The sequence below is a fragment of the Balaenoptera ricei genome, chromosome 6, assembly GCF_028023285.1.
Source record: "Balaenoptera ricei isolate mBalRic1 chromosome 6, mBalRic1.hap2, whole genome shotgun sequence".
In the NCBI taxonomy this organism is placed as follows: Eukaryota; Metazoa; Chordata; class Mammalia; order Artiodactyla; family Balaenopteridae; genus Balaenoptera; species Balaenoptera ricei.
In genome coordinates, this window is record NC_082644.1 from 27,059,056 (window position 1) to 27,084,129 (window position 25,074).

At 45.1% G+C, this 25,074-nt stretch overlaps 2 protein-coding genes across 6 annotated transcripts in view; both read right to left on the bottom strand.

The window, feature by feature from the left end:
- FBXW12 (F-box and WD repeat domain containing 12) overlaps positions 1-25,074 on the bottom strand; it is an 85,809-nt gene that overhangs the window by 15,602 nt on the left and 45,133 nt on the right.
- Positions 3,152-10,891, bottom strand: LOC132366904 (cyclin-dependent kinase 20-like). Of its 5 annotated transcripts, none has more exons than XM_059924356.1 (8): positions 10,477-10,891; positions 10,012-10,125; positions 7,702-7,890; positions 7,335-7,456; positions 7,082-7,144; positions 6,223-6,346; positions 5,622-5,777; positions 3,152-3,902 (listed from the first exon to the last, which is right to left on the bottom strand). In XM_059924356.1, exons 1-8 carry the CDS (start codon positions 10,549-10,551, stop codon positions 3,771-3,773), a joined length of 975 nt encoding a protein of 324 aa, XP_059780339.1. In that variant the 5' UTR covers positions 10,552-10,891; the 3' UTR covers positions 3,152-3,770. The 5 variants fall into 5 exon arrangements, with proteins under 5 accessions (XP_059780339.1, XP_059780343.1, XP_059780340.1 ...); XM_059924358.1 differs by lacking the exon at positions 3,152-3,902 and adding an exon at positions 4,054-4,151; XM_059924360.1 differs by lacking the exon at positions 6,223-6,346 and having other exon boundaries at positions 3,778-3,902.

The following is a 25,074-nucleotide window of genomic DNA, read 5'->3' on the forward strand; positions in this document are numbered from 1 at the left end:
AGCGTCCTCTGCAGATCGCGGATTCAGGGCCGTCCGACGCCCCCTCCCAGATTTGGGAAACGGAGGCTCCGAGGCGACGGGCCGACCATGGACACGCCAGTGACCAGGAGCCCAGCCCTGCCTCCCGCCTGGGACAGGACGCGCTACCTTATCCACCTGGGCGACGCAGAGCATGTCTCGGGCCTCCAAGAAGGAGAAGACGTGCAGCAGCTCGGGCAAACCCATCTGCGGCTCCACGGCGCCAGCCCCCGTGGTTGCCTGGGTCGGGCTACGCCTTCGCTGCGCTTCCGCCCCCGCAGGCCGAGCCCCGCCCGCTCGCTTCATCCTCGCCCAGCCTCCGCGCTTCCGTTCGGAACACCCACTTCTACTAATCCGCTCACCAGCCCCGCTTCTACTTGGCCTTAGACTGGCTTCTAACCCTTGTCCTGACATTCGCTGAGACCCTCGCCCACCCCCTTATACTGACATTCATCCTCGTTCTGACCTTCGCCCTGACCCTCACGCGGGACCCTGTGGTGCCCCTGAACCCAGCACCTCCCTAGCCCTTGCCCTGGTGCTGGCCCTTATCCAGACCTTGACCCTCTTCCTCAACCTCGCCCTAATCATCACCCTTGATTTCATTAGCATCTGACATCTACCATACTCCTGTCCCTACCCTCACCTGACCCTGACTCACCCTAATACACACCTTCATCCTGAGCTTTGCCCTAGCCCCGACCCTGGCCTTCACAATCACCTTCAGAATGACCCTCAGCCTCCGTCTTACACTGGCACTGGCCCTTGCCCAAGCCCTGGCTCTAACCTGGTACTTCCCTCATCATGGCCCCTGCCTGGGCTCTCACCCTACCTAGCCTTAGCCCCAACCCTGGACCTCACCCTGGTTTTGGTCGTGGCCCTGGCCGAGATCAGATCAGAGTTAGTGTAAGGGTGAAGGTCATGATCAAGCTCAATGTCAGAGCAGCCAGGGTCACAGTCAGGATGAGGGTAAGATCAGAGACAGAGTGATGAAGATCAGAATCAGCATGAGGGTGAGTGTCCAGTTCAAGGTAAAATTCTATGTCAGGTTAAGGATCAAGATAAGACAATGGTCAGGGTCATGGTGTCAGAATCAGGTTCAAGGACAAGATCACTATGAGGGAAATTTTAGATCCAGGGTTAGGTTCAAGATCAACTTCAAGATCAGTGTGAGAGCCAAGGTTAGGATCAAGTTGAGGCTCCATTAGAGAGGATCAGTGAGAGGATGAATGTCAGGATTAGGATGATGGTTATTGTCAGGGTGAAAGTAAGATTGAAAGTTGGATTCAAGTTGACAGTGGATGTCCAGTTCCGTGTAGGATTCAGGGTCAAGGTGAGGGTGAGGTTGATGTTCAGGATTAGAGTCAGTGTCAGGTTCAGGGTCAAGATCAATGTGAGGTAGTGTCAGGGTCAGGGTGAGCATGATGGTCATTGTGAAGGTCAAGGTCAATTAAAAGTCAAGGTGGGTCCCTTTTCTATTGCTGCTGGAAGGAATTAAGTCCTCCTCCTCCAACTCTCCCTCCCCCCAACCCCCATTGCATTGGCCCAATCTGCATAATCCAGGACACTCTTTCCATCTCAAAGTCTGTACGCTTTAATCACATTTGCAAAGTCCCTTTTGTGTGTAAAGCAATGTATTCATAGGTTAGGACATGGGCATCTTTGGTGGGGGGGGGACATTATTCTGCTTACCACAGAGGGTCAGAGTTTGGTTTATAGTCAAAATCAAGTTCAAGGTTAAGTTTCAAAGTGAGGATGGGTCAAGATGAAGGTGACGATCAGGCTGAGGACAAGTCATCATAATAATGAAAGTCAGTGTCCGTGTGAAGTTCAATTCAGGGTCAGGGTCTAGATTAGGTTCAAGGTCATGATGGGATTAGGGTGTCAATGGTGACAGCCAAGTGTGAGTTCATGTTCTGTGTGAGGCTCAGCATTAGGATGAGGACCCAGGTCAGGATGAAGTTGAGGTCTAGGTCAAGATGAGGGTCAGGATCAGGATCATGGTCAGGCTTGGTGTGCAGACTAGTTTCAGCTTGAGTGTACAGTGTAGTTCAGCATCAAGGCGCAAGTTCAAGGGCAGGGTGTGTCAGTATGATGGTCCTTGTCAAGGTGAGGATTCAGTCTAGGGGCAGAGTGAAGTTGAGGGTCAGAATCAGATTGAAGGTGGTGAGTATCTCATTTATCACAGTATTCACAATCAGTGTGAGAGAAGCTGTCATTGTCAAAGATAAGTCAAGCTCAGGGCAAGTGTCAGGGACATGTTAATGGTCAGGATCAGGATCATAATGAGCATCAAGGTAAGAGGAATGTCAATTAGAGACTCAGGGTTAAGGTTAAGATGAGAGCCAAGTTCATGGACAAGGTTTAGTTCTAGGTCAAACGGGGTCAGAGTTTGGGTGAGGGTCAGAGTCAATGCCAAGATCAAAGCCAGGCATGGGTGGGGAAGGGGCTGGCAAAGAATTGAGTGAGGGTGAGAGTCAGTGTATATGTCAGGGTCAGGGTGATAGGGTCAGGTTAAGTGTAAGGTTTAAGTTAAAGGTGAGGGTCAATGTCAGGGTGGAGTAAGCGTTAGAGTCTTTGTGAGTGGAACTGGCTGAGGGTCAGTGGTCAGGGTTTGGGTACAGACTTGCGTTCATACGAAGGTGAGAGACACCAGAAATTGAGCTAGACTGAAGCTTAGAGTCTACAGATGTGGCTGGACAAACAGGCAGAGGTCAGATCCTTAAAACATCTTTAAAGACATATGGGACACTCAGACTCTTCCCTGAAAGCAACAACTAGAGTTTACTGTGCTGTGCCCTCTAGGAGCTTGGAGAGCAGTGACTGTGGCACTGTTAGTCACCTCTGTGACTGCAGTGCTTACAGAATTTTAGCCACATGAGCACAAAATGAATATTTTAAGAATACAAGATTGCTAAGAATAAGTTTCTCTGACTTATCTGTTTTTATCTATCTGTGAACCAATACCACATTGCTTATTTATTACAGCCCTATGATAGTCTTGGTATCTGATAGGGTAAGTCCTTTCATCATTTTTTGCCTTTTCTTCTGCTTCTGCCTCCTCTTAACCCTTTCATTTCCGCATATATTTTAGAATTGGCTTACCAAATTATTTAATAAGAAAAACAAGAGCCAGTTCAGATTGTATTGGGATTTACTGAATTAACAAATGAGTTCCAGGAATGTCTGTCTTCTTATTTGCCCAGTATCTCTGAGTAAAGAGGAGGCCCATGTGGTCCAGGCTCACCCGTATCCTGAGGGTGATGTTGGTAAACCAGCTTAAGGTGTGGAGGGTCACTTATTGGGTCCCCAACTTGAGCCATTCCTGGGTCCTGATTTCTGCCAACTCACCTCCAAAAGCGAGCTCTGTCACATGAAGCACCTAGCAATCTCCCAAGACTAAAGTAGCCATGAATGGGGCCACTTTCCCAGTGACCACAGAGAAGCAAGGGCCAGGGGATGATGCTACCTCAGCCACTTCCCTCAGCTGGAAAGGAAGAGGGGCATACATCACGTAGAACTACCGGGCGTTTTTATAATAAATCTCAAAAGTGAACTAGTGTTTAATGTCTCTGAGAACAAAATCAAACCACACTTTCCTTCCCACTTGGATTTCCGACATGAGGACATCCTACACTCAGCGCTCCCCCAAACGGCTCCACCAGGACTGTCCCTGACCAGGAAGGCAGCAACTAGAGAACCAGCCCCATGGCAGGCATGCCAGCGGAACTCACTGCCTCCTTCTGATGGATCTGTTACCAGCAACAGACGGGAGGCCGACAGCACAGGCCGAGGGTCCCCTCTGCTGAGGCTGGATGGCCTGGCCAGGAGCAGGACCACTGTGGTCGAATCAGGCCGGAGCAGAAGAACAAGAGGCCTGGCTTGTCCTGGGGAGGGAAGCGGGGGACACGCCTGTGGGACCTGGCCCAACGTCTCAGCCCTCCAGGATGAAGGGCCGAATCAGCTCCGGGTTCAACAGCGACTCCTCGAGAGGCCGGTCCACGTGGAGGTCATGGACGTGGGGGGGGGGGTCCTGGGGGGGCCTTGAGGGCAGGTCCCCCTGGGTGCTGAGGAATCGGCAGCTCCGAGGGGTGGGCAGGCAGGGGAGCTGTGAAGAACTACTGGTGCAGGAAGGCCTGAGGGTAGCAAGCGAGGGGCAGCAAAAGGAAACTGGTCACCTCCCCGTCCCAGCTTCAGCCACTTCCCTCCGAGGAGGAGATGTGAACATTGCCCTGGAGAGGATTTTTCCTTCATCTGCTCATCGTTCAGGTGACTCCAACACCTCGGAGTGCTCACTGTTTGAGCACTGCTCCAGAGACAGGAGATGCAGCGGTAAACAGAACAAAGAGCTCTGCCTTCAAGTTTTCCACATAGTGAGGGGTGGGGGTAATAAACACGATAAAGAAGTAAGACAAACAGTGCATCAAATGATTAGTGCTGTGGGAAAGAGAAAGTATGAGGGGGGGATGAGGAATACTGGAGGGGCTGCAGGCCTGAAGAATGGTGAAGGGAGGCCCCTGGGAGGTGGCGCTCAAGCAGAGACCTGAAAGGTGAATGAGTGAGGCCTAGGGACAGAAATGCACAGACCCCCAGGACATGGAGAAGCCCTGGGGCCCGAGGGGAGTGAGCAAGGGGAATGGGAGCTGGCAGAGTCACAGAGGTGATGGCCCCAAATGTGTGATGGCTGTGGGCCACTAGGACCTGGCTTCTCCTCTGAGCGAGCCCCAGGAGGGCCCTGCAGGCGAGGATGCGACAGCCTACCTGGACAAGGTCCCTCTCTCTGCCACGTGGAGGAAAGACTAAATGGGCAGGAGAAGCAGATTCTGGGAGGCAATGGGGGGGGCCGCTTAGAATGGGGGCAGCAGCAGGGGGCTGAGAGGTGGTCAGTTGGCCTCAGTACACTCTGAAGGTGCTGCTGACATGGGAACTCGCCAGGGGCATGTGTAAACACACACTGCTAGTGCCGAGGGCAGGGAGGGGAGGCCGCCATGAGGCCAGATGGACAGATACACCTGACAGAGGCCCTCACACCATCAGCCATCAGCCCATGGTCCTCCCCTCCTCTCCTGCCTTCTAGCCACGACCCACCCCTCCTGGGTCCTCCTCTCCAGGCCTCTGCTCATCATTTCTCTTGGGAAAACAGCTCCCCATGCTTAAACCTGCCCTTCTCCAGGAAGCCTTGCATGACCCCAAAGTCAGTCCCAACATCCCTCCCCTCGGCTCCCACAGACTGACGGCCCTGCCTCACCACAGGGTGGAGACCCCACAGGCACAAGCCACGTCTGTTCACTCTGGATCAGGGTCCAGGACAATGCTCAGCACGTGCCAGATGCTAGTAAATTCTTGTTGAAGGAATGAAGGGACGAAGAAGTGAGTCACCAATAACCCAAGACTCGCTCTTCTGCGACGTGTGCATGCCCTTCTAATGGGCCACCCCTGGCCACCTGCCCTCTAGGGTCCACTCAGGAGAGGCACACCTGCCCTGCACCCTCCTAAACCTGGCTCCAGGGGTTCTGGTCCCAGCCCATCACAGGTTCTGAGAATCTCAACCTGCCTGGTCAAAAGGACACGGACGAGGAGGGTCAGGGCAACGGGTGTCACCCTACCTGGGAGGCTGCAATGCGCTGGCGTGGAGGGTAGAGGAGGAAATGCCCCAGCAGGTCCAAGGCCTGGGGAGAGGCATCGGGCAGCACCTCCTCCAGGGGCACGGGAGCCTGCTCCTTGAAGGAGATCTTGTTGTAGTCAGGCAGGTCCTTGATCTCCTGGAGGAGAAGGGGGTCCATCAGAGCCGGCACCCACCCTGCCAGCCCCCTTAGGTGTCAGTTCTCGCTCCCTGTCACCTACCTGCTCCCATTCACTCATCACTCCCCCATCCATGCACCCCTGCTCACACGTCACTCATGACATCACGTGCTCACTCAGTCCTTCAGTGCTTCCTCTACATCTCAGGCGCCTGCTCCATGCCCAGCTCGGTTTGGATGCGTGTGTGCTGGGGACGGGTGGGAAGGGATAGAGCTTGGGCCCTGGCCCTCGCACCTCCAGCAGGGCAGGGGAGGAGGAGACCCCACGCTGGGTCAGGACCGAGGTCCGGCAAGTCAAGGAGGCATGGGGCCACGAGAGAGAAGGTGCGGGGCAGGGGAGTCACTAGCTATTGGGGTAATAGAAGCCACCCACCCCCACCCCTCCCCACTGTAGGCCCCTGCAAACCGGCCAGACTTGAGGACTGGGGGTGCCCAAGATTCGAAGCACACAGCAAAGCTGTTCAATGTCATTCTCCCCTGGGAAAAGGGGGGACCCGTTCAACAGCTCCCCCAGGATGCAGCCAACAGCCCTGCAGATACAGAACCCAAACAACTCAGAGATCTCACACCATGGAAACAGATCCCCCCACACCAGCACCCACACCTCACACTGTGGTCAAGATACCCACAAAGTAGCCTTCAGGCTTCATAGCTAAGGATACAGATCCCCAAACAGTCAAAGACTTCAAGCCTAGAACACAGAGCATATCCCCCTCTCCAAACAGCTCTCAGGCCTCAACTCTGGAACACACATCAACCCCTCAACAGTTCTGAGACTTCTCAGAGCCTCACATTCTGGGACACACTGCCACCTCCTCCCATTCTGGGGCAGACTCCAAAACGGCCCCCAAATCTCAAACTCTTAGGCATATACAAACCATCCTACCCCAAATAAAGGTTCAGGGCCTTCATATCCAGGGACCCAGGCCTCTAGATAGCTCAGGAACATTGCATCCTGGGATATCACCCCCTGCATAGCAGCTTAGCTGCCCCATGCCTCGGACCACCTCCCCGACCTCAGCCCAGAAGCTTCCTACTGGGACAACCACTCTGATCCCACTTGACCCCTCCCAGCTCAAAACTGTCATGGGGAGGAACACTGATCCCAAACTCCTCAGAGATACTCTAACCAGGGGAGACACCCCCATGGCAACCTAGAGCTCACAGCAGGAAAACCCGCAAATGGCTTAGAGACCTCAATGCCCAGGAGGAAAAGGTGACCCAACGACCCACACTCCCCCTTGCCCAGCCCATAGGCGTCTCACCACAGGTCGACACCCTGATCATACTGGCGGGCACCATACAGGAGCTCAGGGGCTCGGTACCACCTGTGAGAGGAGGGCAGGTGGTCACAGCCAGGTCACCGGTCTGTCAGGAAGCTGCCTCGGAAGGTCATCCTGGACCCCACACCAGCCCCAAGAGCACTGTTTGGACAGAAGGTCCAGAAGCATCTCTTCCCAGCAGGAGGGTTGGGGCCTGTCTATTGCCAGGTCCTGCTTGGGAACTGGTCCTCCCTACCTGGTGGCCACCTGGTGCGTGTAGAGACGGCTGCCATCTGGGGAAAAGACCCGGGCCAGGCCAAAGTCCGCTATCTTGAGCTGGCCCGAGGCACTGATAAGCAGGTTGGCTGGTTTCAGGTCCTGAGAGCACCCAAAGAGGCATCAGTTCCTCCAGAGCCCCCACAGGACCTCGGGACAGGAGGGCTTGGCAGGCTGGGCACCCAGGTCAGCGCAAGACCCGACCTCCTCCAGGGCCCCCGCCCTGGCCTCCTACCCATAGGCCCTGCCCCCTCTGTCCCTTTTCTAACCATGCCCTTCATCAAGGGCTGGCCTACCCACAGCCCAGCCACCCCCCCGGTCCCACCCCAGCCCATGCTGGAACTGACCCGATGTACAATGTTGTTGGCATGGCAAAAAGCGACCCCCTTGAGCAGCATCTGCAGGTAGCTCTTGACCTGCGCCTGGGTCAGCGGCCTCTGGGCGTGGCGCACCACCTCAGCCAGATCTGACAGCATGAACTCGAAGGCCAGCACGAAGCCTGCGCCATGCGGGAACACGGCCTTCAGCTGTACCACCTGCAAGCGGGGCATCCCGTCAGCCTCCAGACTCACATGGCTCAGACTCTCTCTGGGACCCTCAGCCCTTGCACCAACAGAGGACCAGGCAGGCAGAGATGGTGGCATGAGATCTGAGCTCAGAATCAGGGAGCTTGGTGATCTCTTGCTTCCCTCTCCCAGGAGAAGGCAAGTCCCTACTCTAATACTCCAGTAAACACTCAGGGAAAAGGAGGTCTAAGAAAGGCGACTTAGGGCAGTGTCTGGTCCCCCACCCAGCCCACGAACTGGAAAATCACCTGGAAACACACACACACACAGGTGATCACAACTCCCAGCACTGGGAGAGCAGGAGACATGTCACATATACTTCCTGAGGGCCCACGAGGTCACGACGGCAGGCTGCACAGTAGTGAACAGGAGCGAGGGCTGGTGGGTCCCGAAGGACTTGAAGGAGCTCAGGGGACAAATGACTGACAAATGACCAAACAACAAACGTATAGGGTGTTTTGATGGAGATTCTGATGAAGAAAGAAGAGAAGGCGTCTGGGAAGGAGCTCTGGGCCAGGGGACAGCAAACACAAGGCCCGGAGGCAAGAACAGGAAGGAGGCCGCTCTGTTCTGCACTCCTGGAGCCTAGACAGTGCTCATCACGGGCGAGACACTTAAGAAGTTGTGAATGAAAAAAGAGGCTGGAGCGGGGTGGAAGCAGATGGTGACAGTTCTTTCGGAGTGAAGAGAAGCCTCTGGAGCTTTTCAAGCCAGGGAGTGGATGATTTCATGTACATTTTTTGACTGTGGAGTGGAGGCAGTGGCGGGGGGGCGGGGGGGCAGGGGAGCCTGCTGTAGTTGTTCTGATGAGAGGTGAGGATGGCCTGGGCCAGGGTAAGATCTGGAGTGTTTTAAAGATAGACTCTTCAGGCCTGCTGATGCACAGGACATGGGACCGTATCACCAGCTTCCTATGGGCCCTCCACCTCTCCCACACACAAGCTGTCAGCAAAGCCCTTTTACTTTCCTCAAAAAACAAGAATGGCCATATTGCTGTTTTTCTGATGTTGAGGGTAGTAGACACTCATTTTACAGATTGGGACAAACAAATACATTCAGATAATACCCAAAATTATAATGAAAAAAACAGCAAGAGAAAAACCCTATCACCTACAGTCAACCTTAGGAGTCTATTCCACCAGACTTTACAAGAGACATGGCACACACAGGCATGTATTCGTATATATATACAAAATATTTTCATACAAAACCAAGATGACACACACAGTTTTATAACATGCTTGTGTCACCCAATATATCAAGGACATCTCCAGAGAATAAGAAACAAGTCAGAGTATCACCCACCCTTAGGTGGGTGGACCTACCCTTGTCACTTCCCAGGAAGTTAAGCACATCCTCTACTCAGGACATGGACAAGAGAGAATACCACAAAGAGAATGAAACTGGGTGTGTGAGGTGTCTCTCCTCGTGTGCCCACAGCCCCTCCCAGGCCTGTCACAGCACAAACCACGCCAGATGGGCTCTGTAGCCTTTGGCCATCTCCCCTACCACACTTCAGTTCTCAAGAGCACGGTAGGGGCTGGTTTCTGTGTTGCCAGTAGCCAGTAGAGGGTAGAGTCTATGGGAGGCCCCAGTGTTAAACCGTCCTGATTCTGCGATCAGACCTGGGCCAAAGCCTCCACAGACAAGCGGAACAAGCTGAGCACCCGTAAGCTGGTGGCTGCGCCTCCTCCCCTGGCCTGAGATAGGGAGAGCCTGAGCGTGCCTTGCGGAGCAGAGGACGAAACTCAGAAGGACAATATACATAAAGCAGTTAACCTGGCATGCAGAACATAACAGGAGCTCAATAGGTGGCAATTATCATTATCATCAGAAATCACCAAGTGTTTTGAGAAAAAAGGAATAAGTTAGTGAATGAGCGAACGAGTACGCGAAGAAATAAGCGAGTGAACGACAGGGAATGAATGAGTGAAGTAACTGAGTGAATGAGGGTGAACAACAAGTGGAGAAAAAAGGGAGTGAGTGAGGGGTGAGGAAGCAAATGAGTGAACAGAGTGACTGCAGGACCTCAGAGTGGGAGTGAGTGGAGGAGGGCGGGAACCAGCACCTCAGAACACCAGCCCCACTCACATACTGACTGTCCTCGATCTCCTGCAAGGCCTTGATCTCCCGCAGGGCCTGGTTGGGGATGCCATCCTCCAGCCGCCGCAGGGCCACCTTCTTGAGGGCAACGATCTCTCCAGTCTGTTTGGGACAGGACGCAGACACTGCAGGCCCATCCCCGGCTGGAAAAGGGGATGCGACGCCGAGGCCTGAGGCCCTCGTGGGGGTGGGACACGCCCCCCACCCCGGGCTGGAGGGAAATCAGGGCCAGCAGGCGCAGCGCTGAGCAAGCAGCTCAGAGACATCCACGCCACCCTCCTAGGGGGCACTCGCCCGAAGAAAGCACCGCTGGTTGCTGGACGGCCTCCACTCAAGAGAGCAAAGGAGGCGGGAGCACGCCACGAAAAGCTGCGGGAAGGCAGGAGCCCAAGCGTGGGTCGGGACAACGGGTAGATCTCAATGGAACCGAAGGAGGAAGGGCTGGGTGCTCACCTCCACGTGCTTGGCCTTGAAGACGATCCCATGCGCGCCCTCCCCAATGCGGCCCAGGATGCGGTACTGCTCCATAGCCCTCTGCCAGACACCCGGACCCTCTGCAATCACAGCCCCTCCCCGGCACCCGTACCTTTCCGCATTAGCCCGCCCTGCCTCCCGCGCCCAGATGCGGCTGCCTAGCAACGGCGCAGGAAAGAGCGCAGAGGCCGGGAGGCCGAAGGCAGCTACAGGCGGCGTCCAGGCCTGTCTGCACCTTCCCCTAGGCCCTCGCCATCACGCCACAGTGCGCTTCATTCGGTGGGAATCACCCGTGCGCAGACCATGCCAGCGGGAGCGAGAGCCACCGCCGACCCCTCGCGGCACTGCCGGGCGTCACGTGATGAGTGACGCCAGGTTACGCAGAGGGGCGGGGGTATGCAGCCAGCGAGCAAGGAGGAACAGCCTTGGGAGCGGGCTACATAGGCGGGAGGGTGGAGCCGCTCTGCGGGGTGGAGGCGGGGCACTCAGCGAGGCGGGCGGGGCACTCAGCGGGGCGACCGGGGCATGGGGCGGGGCCTCACAGCCAGGGGCGGGACCGCAGCGCCAAGGGCGTGGCCGAAAGGTGACGGGGCGGGGCCGGCTGGCTACTCTGGCAGGCCAGGGTACCCTCGCCCCCATACCTAGAGGTGCAAGCTTCCACCTGTGAGAACGTACAGGTGCCATTTCCACCTATGAGCCCCAAAGCCAATGATGATTGAAGCGAGACGGGTTCGGGTCTGCATTGTGGAGGGAGCGTCAGCTGGCAACATGTAAAGACAACGTTTAAAGAGTAAAAAGTCTGACCCAGAAAGTCCATGTCTAAGGGCTTCTCATGAGGAAACATTTGGAGGAATTTGCAGCCTGAGTGATTTTTAAGAAGTTCATGCCATGAAAGGATGTTGACAAAAAAACACAATTAGCTTTTTAAACTTCTGAAAAGGTGCTCAATCTCATACACAATGAGATAAATGTAAAATAATCTACAATTTTCCATCTTTGGGATAGCTAAAGATCTCAGATCTAACAGTCCATTTAATCTTGGAGAGGCAGCAGTGAGTGGTGGCGTGAAGCAAGATCTTAATTCCGTGCCCAGGAATTGAACCTGGGTAGCCTAGATGAAAACCAGGAATCCTAACCACCACCCCTTGGCTCTTGCCCCCTGTGAAAAATGCATTTCTCATGGAGGCAAAACTGTAAAAACAGGTACAAAGTTTATTAATAGAGACACAGCACAACAACAACAAGTGGGAGAGCACACAGAGAAACAGTTTGTTTAGTTAAGATAGAAGCAAGGCAGAGATGCACACCTGGAGACAAAGGGTGTGGGTGTCCTCCCTAATGAGGAGGAGCACAGTAAAGAGGAGGTTAAGTCATTTATACAGGGCAGTTCTTCTGGGTCTTTGTGTACCTTTGGCCAATTATCTGGTTTCCTTTTCCACACCTGACCTGCCCTAGGACACTCCCCAACGTGCATGTGCAACTTTTTTCCAAGATGGATTACAGCCCAGAGGCCTATGGGATGACCTTAGCATCACATATTATGGGGTGGTGCCCCCTCCCTTTTGACTCCCAACGAGCCTTTCTGCACATGTGCCCCAAGGGTGGGAAATGTATGACCCCTTGATCTTTTCACAGGGTTTAGTCCCACTCTGTCCCTGCCATTAAAATGTCCAGTGTCCAGTTATTTACCCTATTTCTGTTGCTGGTTTTTATACTGAGGTGCACATCTCAAAATATAGACAGGAGTCCAGTCATAAATATGTAGTCCTGGAGCCCATTTATCTCTTGCTTCAGGAAATGTAAACAGGGGGCTGGTTATGAATGTCCGGCCTGGAGCACAACTTCTTCTCACCCCAGGAAGGGCAAACAGGAGGCCAGCTGTAAATGTCTAGCCTGGAGCCCCTCTATCTCCTGCCTCACATTGGCCATGCTGTGGGAAAACAGGAGCTTTCATATATTGCTGAAGCATTGGCACTGCTAATCAAATTACATCTGCATATCCCCTTGGACCCAGCAAGGTCTCTTCTAGAAGTACCTCCAACAGATATATTGCACACAGCGAAATGACATGTTCAAAGTTATTCATTGAAGCATAGTTTGAATAGCAAAAGATTAGAAACACCATAGATGCCAATCAATAGGAGACTGTCTAAATTCTGATACACCCATCAAATGAAAAATTATGCTCACTACCTTAAAAATGAACAAGGATGCTTTTTTATTACAATAATAGGAAGATTTCTAAGATGTATTGTTAAGTTAGAAAGGCAAGATGAAGAACAGAGCATATACAGTACCGCTAGCCGTGTAAAAAGAAAAGAAGAAAAGAACATAAAGAATGAATTTTTGTGCATTACAGGATATCTGGAAAATACTCTAGATTTCATGACTGTGCTTACCTGGTGAAGGGACTGGGAGGGTTGTGGACAGGGTAGGAGGCAAATGTTTCACTGGGGCTCTTCGTATTCTTTGAGATGTGAACTGTATAATTTATTAATTCTTTAAAAAAGTAAGAATTTTCAGGCTCAGAAATTCTACTCTGTTCTAACAACTTCAGAAGAAGGCCTTGATGTCCATACAAAGATGTTCACCCTGTTTGATGATGGCAGAGACCAGACAATAACCCAAATATCCCATGGAAGAGTGGCTGAATAAGTTATGAGAGTAACTTAGAATGACATGCTTTACAGCTATTATAAATGGTGAGGGTAGACACAGTGGTGGAATTGGAAAAGATGGTCTTCAAAAAATAGTACGGGTCATTTGAAAAGTCATATGAGGAAGAAATGTCTATTGACCCAAATCTGAAATCATAAACGAAAACTGATTCCAGATGGACTGCATACCTAAATATAAAGGTAAACAATGAAGCTCTTAGAAGAAAACATGATATCTTAATGACTTTGGGTTAGGTAAGCCTTTTCTAAATAAGGTTACAGAGAATACTAAAAGGGAAATAAAAATTAGAAGTCAGACTTCGTCATTAGTAAGAACATCTGTTCATCAAAAGAAACCATTCAGAGAGTGAAAAGCAAAGCCACAAAAAGGGACATGGTATCGTAACACGTGTATCTGACAAAGCACTCATATCCAGAACTTATAAAGAACTCTTACAAAATCATAAAGAAGAAGCAAACCTTCAGAAAAATTGGCAAAACCTGTGATAGACACTTCACAAAAGGTGATACCCAAATGGCCCATAAGCATTTGAAAAGGTCTGTGCTAACTCCACTAGTCATCAGGAAATTTCAAATCAAAACTGTAATACAATATTACTATAATCACCAGAATCATTCCACTCCTAGGAATTTAACTTGGCAGAAATGTGTAAATATATATATATATATATATATACACATATATATTCACCAGAAACACACAAGAATATTCATAGCAACACTCTTTTTAATAGCCCAAACCTGGAAACAACCCCAAAGTCTATAGTAAAATAAATAAATAAATTGTGGGATTTTTACCCAATGGAGTGCTACACAGCAATGAGAATAAACAAACCATAACTACTGGCAACAACATGGATGAATCCCAAACACAAGGTTCAGCAAAGAAACTTGACAGAAAATAATGTAAAATGGTGCATCTGCTACGGAAAACAATATAGCAGTTACTCACAAATTAAAAATAGAATTACTCTGTGATCCAGTAATTCCACCTCTGGGTATATATCAAAAGAATTAACAGCAGGATCTTGAAGAGATATTTGCACACCCATTTTCCTAGTAGCACTGTTCACAATAGGCAAGAGGAGGAAGCAACCCAAGTGTCCATAGACAGAGAAATGAATAAACAAAATGCAGTATATACATGCAATGGAATACTATTCATTCTGAAAAAGGAAGAAAATTCTGACACTTTCTACAATGTGAATGAATCTTCAGGACATTATGTTAAGTGAAATAAGCAGGTCACAAAAAGAAAAATACTGTATGATTCCATTTATATGAAATATGTAGAGACGTCAAATTCATATCAACAGAAATTAGGTTGATGGTTACTGGGTCCTGGAGGGAGGATGAAATGAGGTGCTGTTTTTTAATGAGTATAGAGTTTCAGTTTTACAAGATGAAAACTTCTGGATATTGGTTGCACAATACTGTAAATATACTTAACACTATTGAAGTGTACACTTAGAAATAGTTCAAATGGTAAATTTTATATGTGTTCTTTTCCACAATTGAAACTATTTAAATAAAAAAAAAATTTTAATAAACAGAATATGAAGGGTTGGTAGGAAAATAGCAGTAGATCTAACATCTAGGAGAGGAGGAAGAGGGCAAGGCTGAAAAATAATATTTGAATAAATAATGACTGAAAGCTTCACAAATTTGGGGAAAGGCACAACCTACAGATTCAAGAAGCTGAGTAAGAATAAGCCCCCAAACATCATAATGCCCAGAAACAACATAATCAAATTACTGAAAACTAAAGGAAAAAAAAGCAAAAAAAAACAAAACAAAAAACAAAAAAAACCTTCCTGAACACATCCATAGATAGATGACACATTGCCTCCTGGGGCAGATTGTCTCTAATTCCTGTGATTTCTCATTAGAAGCCATGGAGGCCAGAAGGAAATAGCACATTTTTCAAGTGCTAAGAGAAAGGAACTGTGAACAGAATTCTATATCCAGTGAGAATATCCTTCAGAAATGAAAGTGAAATGAAGACACTCTCAGATGAAGGAAAACTGAGTGAATTTGTTGCCAGCAGACTTAATTTGAAAATTGCTAAAGGAAGTTCTTGAGACAGAAGGGGAATGATAACAGAAGGAAACAGGGAATGTCAAGAGTGAAAAAGAAGAATAGAAAGGGTTAATATTGGTGAGGATACTAGATTATTCTCCACTGAGGTTTTAAAAATTGTTTGCTATTGAAAAACAACAAAATATATAGCGTTGTTTGAAGTAGTTCTCAGTGTATTCAGATAACATTTAACACAAACAATATTTAAAACAGAAAGCAAGAAACTGCTAAAAAAAATCAGGATACAAAATTAATGCACAGAAATCTCCTGCATTCCTATACACTAATAAAGTAAACTCTAAAAGTGAAATTAAGGAAACACTCCCATTTACCATTGCAACAAAAAGAATAAAATACCTAGGAATGAACCTACCTAAGGAGACAAAATACCTGTATGCAGAAAACTATAAGACACTGATGAAAGAAATTAAAGATGATACAAAAAGAGGGAGAGATATACCATGTCCTTGGATTGGAAGAGTTAACATAGTGAAAATGACTATACTATCCAAAACAATCTACAGAGTCAATGCAATCCATATCAAACTACCAATGGCATTTTTCACAGAACTAGAACAAAAAAATTCACAATTTGTATGGAAACACAAAAGATCCCAAATAGCCAAAGCAATGTTGAGACAGAAAAACAGAGCTGTACCAGTCCCTCCCATCAGGAAACTTGCAAAAACCTCATAGATAACCTCGTCCACCAGAGGGCAGACAGCAGAAGGAAGAAGAACTACAGTCCTGCAGCCTGTGGAACAAAAACCACATTCACAGAAAGATAGACAACATGAAAAGTCAGAGGGCTATATATCAGATGAAGGAATAAGATAAAACCCCAGAAAAACAATTAAATGAAGTGGAAATAGGCAACCTTCCAGAAAAAGAATTCAGAATAATGACAGTGAATATAATCAAGGACCTCAGAAAAAGAATGGAGGCAAAGATCGAGAAGATGCAAGAAATGTTTAACAAAGACCTAGGAGAATTAAAGGACAAACAAACAGAGATGAACAATGCAATAACTAAAATGAAAAGTACACTAGAAGGAATCAATAGCAGAAAAACTGAGGTAGAAAAACGGTGAGTGACCTGGAAGACAGAATGGTGGATTTCACTGCTGTGGAACAGAATAAAGAATAAAGAATGAAAAGACATGAAGACAGCCTAAGAGACCTGTGGGACAACATTAAATGCAACAACATTCGCATTATAGGGGTCCCTGAAAAAGAAGAGAGAGAGAAAGCACCAGAGAAAATATTTGAAGAGATTATAGTTGAAAACTTCCCTAACGTGGGAAAGGAAATAGTCATCCAAGTTCAGGAAGCACAGAGAGTCCCATACAGGATAAACCCAAGGAGAAATATGCCGAGACACATAGTAGTCAAATTGGCAAAAATTAAAGACAAAGAAAAATTATTGAAAGCAGCAAGGGAAAAATGACAAATAACATACAAGGGTACTCCCATAAGGTTAACAGCTGATTTCTCAGCAGAAACTCTACAAGTCAGAAGGGAGTGGCATGACATACTTAAAGTGATGAAAGGGAAGAAACTACAACCAGGATTACTCTACCCAGCAAGGATCTCATTCAGATTCGATGGAGAAATCAAAAGCTTTACAGACAAGCAAAAGCTAAGAGAATTCAGCACCACCAAACCAGCTCTACAAGAAATGTTAAAAGAACTCTCTAAGTGGGAAACAAAAGAGAATTATAGGACCTGCAAAAACAAACCCAAAACAACTAAGAAAATGGTAATAGGAACATACATATTGATAATTACCTTAAATGTGAATGGATTAAATGCTCCACCCAAAAGACACAGGTTTGCTGAATGGATACAAAAACAAGACCCATATATCTGCTGTCTACAAAAGACCCACTTCAGACCTAGGGACGCATACAGACTGAAAGTGAGGGGATGGAAAAAGATATTCCATACAAATGGAAATCAAAAGAAAGCTGGAGTAGCAATACTCATATCAGATAAAATAGACTTTAAAATAAAGAACGTTACAAGAGACAAGGAAGGACACTACATAATGATCAAGGGATCAGTCCAAGAACAAGATATAACAATTATTAATATATATGCACCCAAAATAGGAGGACCTCAATACATAAGGCAACTGCTAACAGCTCTAAAAGAGGAAATCAACAGTAACACAATAATAGTGGGGGACATTAACACCTCACTTACACCAATGGACAGATCATACAAACAGAAAATTAATAAGGAAACACAATAGACCAGATAAGTATAATTGATATTTACGGGACATTCCATACAAAAACAGCAAATAACACTTTCTTCCGAAGTGCGCAAAGAACGTTCTCCAGGATAGATCACATCTTGGGTCACAAATCAAGCCTCAGTAAATTTAAGAAAATTGAAATCATATCAAGCATCTTTTCTGACCCAAATGCTATAAGACTGGAAATCAAATACATGGGAAAAAATGTAAAAAACACAAACACATGGAGGATAAATAATATGTTACTAAATAACCAAGAGATCACTGAAGAAATCAAGGAGGAAATGAAAAATTACCTAGAGACAAATGACAATGAAAACACGACGATCCAAAACCTATGGGATGCAGCAAAAGCAGTTCTAAGAGGGAAGTGTATAGCAATAGAAGCCTACCTCAAGAAAGAAGAAAAATCTCAAATAAACAATCCAACCTTACACCTAAAAGAACTATAGAAAGAAGAACAAACAAAACCCAAGGTTAGCAGAAGGAAAGATATCATAAAGATCAGAGCAGAAATAAATGAAATAGAAACAAAGAAAACAATAGCAAAGATCAATAAAACTAAAAGCTGGTTCTTTGAGAAGATAAACAAAATTGATAAGCCATTAGCCAGACTCATCAAGAAAAAGAGGGAGAGGACTCAAATCAATACAATTAGAAATGAAAAAGGAGAGGTTACAGCAGACACCACAAAAATACAAAACATCCTAAGAGACTACTACAGGAAATTCTATGCCAAAAAAAATAGACAACCTGGAAGAAATGGACACATTCTCAGAAAGGTATAACCTTCTGAGACTGAACCAGGAAGAAATAGAAAATATTAACAGACCAATCACAAGTAATGAATTTGAAACTCTGATTAAAAATCTTCCAAGAGACAAAAGTCCAGGACCAGATGGCTTCACAGGTTAATTCTATCAAACATTCAGAGAAGAGCTAACAACCATCCTTCTCAAACTCTTCCAAAAAATTGCAGAGTTAGGAACACTCCCAAACTCATTCTATGAGGACACCATCACCCTGATACCAAAACCAGACAAAGATACTACAAAAAAAGAAAATTACAGACCAAAATCACTGATGAATATAGATGCAAAAATCCTCAACAAAATTCTAGCCAACAGAATCCAACAACACATTGAAAGGATCATACACTATGATCACGTGGGATTTTCCCAGGGATGCAAGGATTCCTCAATATACTCAAAGCAATCAATGTGATACACCATATTAACAAACTGAAGAATAAAATCCATATGATCATTACAATAGATGCAGAAAAATCTTTTCAAAAAATTCAACACCTATTTATGATAAAAAAGCTGCTGAAAGTGGGCATAGAGGGAACCTACCTCAACATAATAAAGGTGACAAACCCACAGCAAACATCATTCTCAATGGTGAAAAACTGAAACCATTTCCAGTAAGATCAGGAATGAGACAAGGATGTCCACTATCACCACTGTTATTCAACAGTTTTGGAAGTCCTAGCTACGGCAATCAGAGAAGAAAAAGAAGTAAAAGGAATGCAAATTGTAAAAGAAGAAGTAAAACTGTCACTGTTTGAAGATGACATGATACTACACATAGAGAATCCTAAAGATGCCACCAGAAAACTACTAGAGCTAATCAATGAATTTGGTAAAGTAGCAGGATACAAAATTAATGCACAGAATTCTCTTGCATTCCTATACAATAATGATGAAAAATCTGAAAGAGAAATTAAGGAAACACTCCTATTTACCACTGCAACAAAAAGAATAAAATACCTAGGAATAAACCTACCTAGGGAGACAAAAGACCTGTATGCAGAAAACTATAAGACACTGATGAAAGAAATTAAAGATGATACAAACAGATGGAGAGATATACCATGTTCTTGGATTGGAAGAATCAATATTGTGAAAATGACTATACTACCCAAAGCAAACTACACATTCAATACAATCCATATGAAAACACCAATGGCATTTTTTACAGAACTAAAACAATAAATCTTAAAATTTGTATGGAGACACAAAAGACCCTGAATAGCCAAAGCAGTCTTGAGGGAAAAAAACGGAGGTGGAGGAATCAGAATCCCTGACTTCAGACTACACTACAAACCTACACTAATCAAGACAATATGGTACTGGCACAAAAATATAAATATAGATCAATGGAACAGGATAGAAAGGCCAGAGGTAAACCCACGCACCTATGGTCAACTAATCTATGACAAAGGAGGAAAGATATACAATGGAAAAAAGACAGTCTCTTCAATAAGTGGTGCTGGGAAAACTGGACAGCTACGTGTAAAAGAATGAAATTAGAACACTTCCTAACACCATACACAAAAATAAACTCAAAATGGATTAGAGGGCTTCCCTGGTGGCACAGTGGTTGATAATCTGCCTGCCGATGCAGGGGACACAGGTTCGAGCCCTGGTCTGGGAAGATCCCACATGCCGCGGAGCAACTAGGCCCGTGAGCCACAACTACTGAGCCTGCGCGTCTGGAGCCTGTGCTCTGCAACAAGAGAGGCCACGATAGTGAGAGGCCTGCACACCGCGATGAAAAGTGGCCCCGCTTGCCGCAACTGGAGAAAGCCCTCGCACAGAAACGAAGACCCAACACAGCCAAAAATAAATAAATAAATAAATAAATAAATAAATAAAATTTAAAAAATGGATTAGAGAGCTAAATGTAAGACTGGACACTATAAAGCTCTCAGAGAAAACATAAGAAGAACACTCTTTGACATAAATCACAGCAAGATATTTTTGATCCACCTCCTAGAGTAATGGAAATAAAAACAAAAATAAACAAATGGGGCCTAATGAAAGTTAAAACCTTTTCCAAAGCAAAGGAAACCATAAAGAAGACAAAAAGACAACCCTCAGAATGGGAGAAAATGTTTGCCAATGAGTCAACTGACAAAGGATTAATCTCCAAAATATATAAACAGCTCATGCAGCTCAATATTAAAAAAACAAACAACCCAATCAAGAAATGGGCAGAAGACCTAAATAGACATTTCTCCAAAGAAGACATACGGATGGCCAAGAAGCATATGAAAAACTGCTCAACATCACAAATTATTATAGAAATGCAAATCAAAACTACAATGAGGTGTCACCTCACACCAGTTAGAATGGGCATCACCAGAAAATCTACAAACAAAAAATGCTGGAGAGGTTGTGGAGAAAAGGTAACCCTCTTGTACTGTTGGTGGGAATGTAAATTGATACAGTCACTATGGAGGACAGTATGGAGGTTCCTTAAAAAACTAAAACTAGAATTACCATATGACCCATCAATCCCACTACTGGGCATATACCCAGAGAAAACCATAATTCAAAAAGACACATGCACTCCAATGTTCATTGCAGCACTATTTACAATAGCCAGGTCATGGAAGCAACCTAAATGCCATCAACAGACGAATGGATAAAGAAGATGTGGTCCATATATACAATGGAATATTACTCTGCCATAAAAAGGAACGAAATTGGGTCATATGTAGAGACGTGGATGGATCTAGAGACTGTCATACAGAGTGAAGTAAGTCAGAAAGAGAAAAACAAATATCGTATATAAACGCATATATGTGGAACCTAGAAAAATGATACAGATGAACCAGTTTGCAGGGCAGAAATTGAGACACAGATGTACAGAACAAACGTATGGACAGCAAGGGGCAGAGCAGCAGAGGTGGTGGTGGTGGTGTCATGAATTGGGAGATTGGGATTGATATATATATACTAATATGTATAAAATGGATAACTAATAAGAACCTGCTGTATAAAAATATAAATAAAATTCAAAAATTCAAAAAAAAGAAAAGAAAATCGGAGCTGGAGGAATCAGGCTCTAGGACTTCAGACTTTACTACAAAGCTACAGTAATCAAGACAGTATGGTACTGGCACCAAAATAGAAATTTAGATCAATGGAACAGGATAGAAAGGCCAGAAATAAACCCAAACGCATATGGTCACCTTATTTTTGATAAAGGAGGCAAGAGTATACAATGTAGAAAACACAGCCTCTTCAATAAATGGTGCTGGGAAAACTGGACAGCTACATGTAAAAGAATGAAATTAGAACACTCCCTAACACCATACACAAAAATAAACTCAAAATGAATTAAAGACCTAAATGTAAGGCCAGACACTATCAAACTCTTAGAGGAAAACATAGGCAGAACACTCTATGACATAAATCACAGCAAGATCCTTTTTGACCCACCTCCTAGAGAAATGGAAATAAAAACCAAAATAAACAAATGGGACCTAATGAAACTTAAAAACTTTTGCACAGAAAAGGAGACCATAAAGAAGACGAAAAGACAACCCTCAGAAGGGGAGAAAATATTTGCAAATGAAGCAAGTGACAAATGATTAATCTCCAAAATTTACAAGCAGCTCATGCAGCTCAATACCAAAAAAACAAAAAACCCAATCAAAAAATGGACAGAAGACCTAAATAGACGTTTCTCCAAAGATGATATACAGATTGCCAATAAACACATGAAAAGATGCTCAACCTTCACTAAGCATTAGGGAAATGCAAATCAAAACTACAATGAGGTATCATCTCACACCGGTCAGAATCTACAAACCATAAATGCTGGAGAGGGTGTGGAGAAAAGGGAACCCTCTTGCACTGTTGGTGGGAATATAAATTGATACAGCTACTATGGAGAACAGTATGGAGGTTCCTTAAAAAACTAAAAATAGAACTACCATATGACCCAGCAATCCCACTACTGGGCATATACCCTTAGGAAACCATAATTCAAAAAGAGTCATGTACCACAACGTTCATTGCAGCTCTATTTACAATAACCAGGACATGGAAGCAACCTAAGTGTCCATCGACCGATGAATGGATAAAGAAGATGTAGCAAATGTATACAATGGAGTATTACTCAGCCATAAAAAGAAACGAAATTGAGTTATTTGTAGTGAGATGGATGGACCTAGAGTCTGTCATACAGAGTGAAGTAAGTCAGAAAGAGAAAAACAAATACCATATGCTAACACATATATATAGAATCTAAACAAAAAAAAGGTTCTGAAAAACCTAGGGGCAAGACAGGAATAAAGACACAGATGTATAGGATGGACCTGAGGACATGGGGAGGGGGAAGGGTAAGCTGGGATGAAGTGAGAGAGTGGCATGGACATATATACACTACCAAATGTAAAATAGTTAGCTAGTGGAAAGCAGCCACATAGCACAGGGAGATCAGCTCAGTGCTTTGTGACCACCTAGAGGGGTTGGATGGTGAGGGTAGGAGGGAGATGCAAGAGGGAGGATATATGGGGATATATGTATATGTATAGCTGATTCACTTTGTTATCAAGCAGAAACTAACATACCATTATTGGAATAAAGCAATTATACTCCAATAAAGATTTTTTTAAAAAAAGAAAAATAAATAAATAAAATATTAAAGACAGACTTTCAAAAAAATAAAAAGAAACTTCTAAATAAATAAATAAATAAATAAGGTCTACATGAGCCAACTAAAAGAGCTTCCAATGGCTAAAGCTGAAGCAATTTGACCAATAAAATAAATAATTTAGTATTGGGTTATAACCCAAAGTATAAAATTAATATCCATGAATCCTTATTAATAAATAAATGAGTAAGAAAGAAAGGAAGGAAGGAAGGAAGGAAGGAAGGAAGGATAATAGAAAGTATCCTGTACAGAAGAATTCCAAATAACTTATATAGATACTCTGCTCTCAGGAGGTGCAGTATAACTCCCCACTTTTTAACTGTGGGCTGTACATTGTGTCATACTGTCAAAGAGGACAATATGGAAAGGGAATAAACAGACTATACAGCGAAGAAATTTGACAGGAGTCCACCTCAGCCAGGAGACTAAGGTCAACAACACTAGGGATAAGTCATGTTGATAGTATGTGCCATTGATATGTGAAGAGAATGACACTTTACATCTGTGGTCTTCCTCCCCAAATCCTATAACATCCATCTAATCATGAGGAAACATCAGGCAAATCCCAAATAGGGGACATTCTACAAAATAGGTGACCAACACTCCTCAATACTGTCAAGGTCTTCAAAACCAAGGAAAGTCTGAGAAACAGTTCAGCCAAGAGGACCCTAAGGAGACTAAATGTACCTTGGTATCTTAGATGGAATACTAGAAACAGAAAAAACACTTTAGGTAAAAACTAAGGAAATCTAGGGACTTCCCTGGTGGTGCAGTGGTTGGGAGTCCACCTGCCAGTGCGGGGGATAAGGGTTCAAGCCCTGGTCTGGGAAGATCCCACATGCCGTGGGGCAGCTGGGCCCGTGCGCCACAGCTACTGAGCCTGTGTTCTAGAGGCCGTGAGCCACAACTGCTGAGTCCATGTGCCACAACTACTGAAGCCCATGTGCCTGGGGCCTGTGCTCTGCAATAAGAGAAGCCACCTCAATGAGAAGGCTGTGCACTGCAATGAAGAGTAGCCCCCGCTTGCTGCAACTAGAGGAAGCCTGCGCACAGCAACGGGGACCCAATGCAGTCAAAAATAATAAATAAATAAATAAATAAATTAATTAATTAATTAATTTTAAAAAACTAAGGAAATCTGAATAAAGTGTGGACTTTAGTCAATAATAATGTATCAATATTCATTTATTAATGGTCATAAATGTGCCATACTAATACAAAATGTTAATAGAAGAAACTAGATGTGAGGTATATGCAAGCTGTATTATTTTTGCAATTTTTCTGTAAATCTAAAACTATTCTAAATTTTAAAGTTTCCTCTAAAAATATATCATTAGAACAGTAATATCATTATTGTGATTTCTGTGATTAATATCATTAATCACAGAAAGCTGGAGTGGTTATATTAATGTGAGACAAAATGGACTTCAGAACAAAGAAAATTACCAGCGTCAAAGAGAGAGATGATAATGATGAAAGGGTCGATTCACTAAGAAAATATAATCCAAAATGTGTATGCACCAAAAAACAGAACTGATAGGACTGAAAAGAGAAGCAGACACATGGTCAATTATAGGCAGGGATTTTGACACGCATCTCACAGTCATCGATAGAACCACCAGATAAAAGCAGCACGGGTATGGAAGAACGACACTATCAACAAAATGCCTACAGTATTTTGTGTAGATGTCGATAGACTGATTATCAGATTTTGTGGGAAGGCAAAGAAACTGGAACAGTTATTTTTAAAAGTTTTGAAAATGAAGAATAAAGTTTGAAGAGTCACCCTACCCAAATTTACGGAGTTGTGTATATCTATAGTAATCAAGACAGTGTGATACTGGCAGACAAATAGACCCATAAATCAATGGAATAGAATAGAGTCCAAGAATAGACCAACACAAGTATGGTCAAATGTTTTTGTTTTAAATTGAGATATAATTCACATACCATAAAATTTCCCCTTTTAATGTGTACATTAAGTCGTTTTTTGTATATTCACAAGATTTTTAATATGTCCACAAGACTGCAACCATTACTACTATCTAAACCAGAATATTTTCATCACCCTCCATAAGATCCCATACCAATTAGCAGTCACTTCCCATTC

Bases quoted from the DNA above. Each gene is read 5' to 3' on its own strand.
- LOC132366904 (XM_059924356.1), bottom strand. From the start codon at position 10,551: ATGGAGCAGTACCGCATCCTGGGCCGCATTGGGGAGGGCGCGCATGGG. The intron at 5,778-6,222 runs GTTTGCAGGGGC...CTTCTCCTCCAG, and splicing joins CCAGTCCTCAAGTCTGGCCG to GAGATCAAGGACCTGCCTGA. The intron at 3,903-5,621 runs GTAGGGTGACAC...TTCCCTCCCCAG, and splicing joins AGCGCATTGCAGCCTCCCAG to GACAAGCCAGGCCTCTTGTT.